At 33.8% G+C, this 2,519-nt stretch overlaps 1 protein-coding gene across 1 annotated transcript in view; it reads right to left on the reverse strand.

Annotated features, from left to right (window-relative positions):
* The window catches only part of LOC107755625 (CLIP-associating protein 1-like), a 23,169-nt gene that overhangs the window by 15,183 nt on the left and 5,467 nt on the right, over window positions 1–2,519 (reverse strand). Inside the window, exons 6-7 of the mRNA XM_016572515.1 lie at window positions 1,605–1,768; window positions 1,399–1,477 (exon numbers count right to left, since the gene is read on the reverse strand). Coding sequence (XP_016428001.1) covers window positions 1,399–1,477; window positions 1,605–1,768 — 243 coding nt within the window. The remainder of the gene's footprint in view (window positions 1–1,398; window positions 1,478–1,604; window positions 1,769–2,519) is intronic.

The following is a 2,519-nucleotide window of genomic DNA, read 5'->3' on the forward strand; positions in this document are numbered from 1 at the left end:
CACACGCGCGCGCACACACACACACGCACACGCACACACACACACACACACACACGCACACAGAGTGGTTAATATGACTGTGATGTTTGGGTTATAAAGTAAACAAAAATAAAACAGATCTACTGTTTCATGCCAAGAATTACAACATAAAACATTATTTAAATGGACCTTTTATTTGTTATCTATATATATATTTATACAACAGTTCGTTCTGGTTCTCAAATCTGATTGGTTGAGAACCGTGAGATATTGTACTGGTATCGCCACAGGAACGCCCTTTCACCGTTTGTATCACTCCGCTTCCAGTATTTCTCACAGCGAGTGTCATGGCGGACACCCAAATCCACTAAAATTTTAAATTTTAAAACTCTTAAAACTACGGAATGTACTTGTTTAGACTTCATATATACGGTTTGTTAATAAAGATCAAGTCTATTTGAAAGTTTGCTTCGACATTTTCAGAGATGTTTGCTGTATTTTCAGTTGGTTTCCAAGACAATATTTCTCATTTTCATTTAGTTTCACTTGAAGTACTAAAACTAAAACTAATATAAAAATTAATAAAAACTGGGAAAACATATTTAAAAAAATAAACTAATAAAAATGACAAAAACACAACAAAATTACTAAAATGAAAATGAAAACAGAAAAATAAAAACTAATTTAAAATATTAATAAAAACTATAATAGTATCTCAAAAGATGCTATTTTAAAAAAAAAAGACAAAAACACAATAAAATTACTAAAAATTGACCCAACAAACCCAGAAAATAAAAAAAATTCAAACCAATAAAAGATATTAATAAAAACTAATAGCACTTCAATGATCCTTCATAACACTGTTTACATTAAGATTGATTTGTTAGCATTTATTAATCTTAGCTAATGTTAATTTCAACATCTACTAACACTTTATTCAAATTAAAAGTGATATCTGTTAATATTATATAATGGGTCTGAGCAACATGAATTAACAATGAACAGCATTATTATTATCAAACATTAATAAGGACTAATAAATACTGTAACAAATGAATTGCCCATTGTTAGTTAATATTAGTTAATGCATTAACTAATGTTAACTAATGGGACCTTGTTGTAAAGGTTTATGAAAGAAAAGCTCAGCGACTATTGCACGAAATGTATAAACCAGACATTTAGCAAGGAAGTAGATTTATTATAATTATTAATAATTCAGCTATTTTCCATAATATTATTCAAATAGTACTTTTATATTTCAAATTGTATTTTTCTATTATTAGATCAAATATTATTTTTATTAAAAAGGATTTTATCCTAAATGTACAGGGTGGTTTGATGGGATATTAAAAGTTATTTTTGGATGCTGGTTATGAACTCAATTGAAGCAGAGCAGGAAAACATAAAGACCGGACCGACCTTGAGGTTTGGGGTCTGCGTCTGATCGACGATAAACCGCATCAGGATGTTGAACTGCTGATCGTAAGGAAAAGAGTCTCTGTGCAAACCAGGACAGAAAGAAGAGAATCAACCAAAGGAGCGACAAACTGACGACTACAGGACAAAACACAGAAATACAGTTCACTCTTGAATGGTTTCTAGTTCAAACTGAGCTCATTTCAGACCTGGTGACGTCGAGGGCCTGCTGGACTTTGGCCTGAACGGACCCCAGAAGATCGGCCCCCATTTTCTTCAACAGCTGCGTGAGCAGAACAAAGAGCCAGTCCTGAAGATCCTCTCGGTGCAACGTGATGAAGTCCACCAGCGTCTCCAGGAACATGCTGAACACCTGACAAACACACACGCATTAGTGTGGCTTCAGCATCTCTGCTCTGCTCACACAGGAATCTGAACTGTGCTTGCATTGATAGTGAGTTTAGTCCCTAAAATCACACAAATATTACATCTAACTGTTGTTAACACTTCTCTTACTTGTATTTGACTCGCTTCTGTTGTTTATTTACTTTATAGAAATGGTTTAATGTCTTCGAAAAAGTCCGTTAGCATCTCTACCGTTTTCAGACGACGTATCGTTAGGTATGCTAACTCTATATTGTGCTCTTATTTATGAAAGTTTGGGCTTTTAATCAAATCTTTGTGTAGATGAGAGCTTTTGACCGTTTTGTTACGGTTTTGCTGGTAATTTTTCAATGGATGACTGGAAATTGCTTAATTTATTTAACCTAAACCTATACACTTTGCTGTTTACCGGTGACGTATTGTTATCACGGAGCGCGAAGATGGGCTGAAAACTAATCTAAAGTTGCTTTGATCTTTTATGGTAAACAGATATTGATAAAACTGTTCTGTGATTTCAAGAGTGACAAAAGAACCCTTCTACAACAGAAGGGAATGTCCAAGATTTCAACATTTCTGAAGGGAGCTGCTGACAGAGATGTAGGAAACGCTGAAAAAGCTCTGAAGGGAGCTGCATTTTTCACAACATTTCGCCTATATCACCATGAATCTGTTATTTGCTTTTGGAAAAATACACCTTTTTGATTTATTACAGGTATTTTAAGAAGGTTTTGACATCCTAA

The sequence above is a fragment of the Sinocyclocheilus rhinocerous genome, unplaced genomic scaffold (assembly GCF_001515625.1).
Source record: "Sinocyclocheilus rhinocerous isolate Xijiao unplaced genomic scaffold, SAMN03320098_v1.1 scaffold1674, whole genome shotgun sequence".
Lineage (NCBI taxonomy): Eukaryota > Metazoa > Chordata > Actinopteri > Cypriniformes > Cyprinidae > Sinocyclocheilus > Sinocyclocheilus rhinocerous.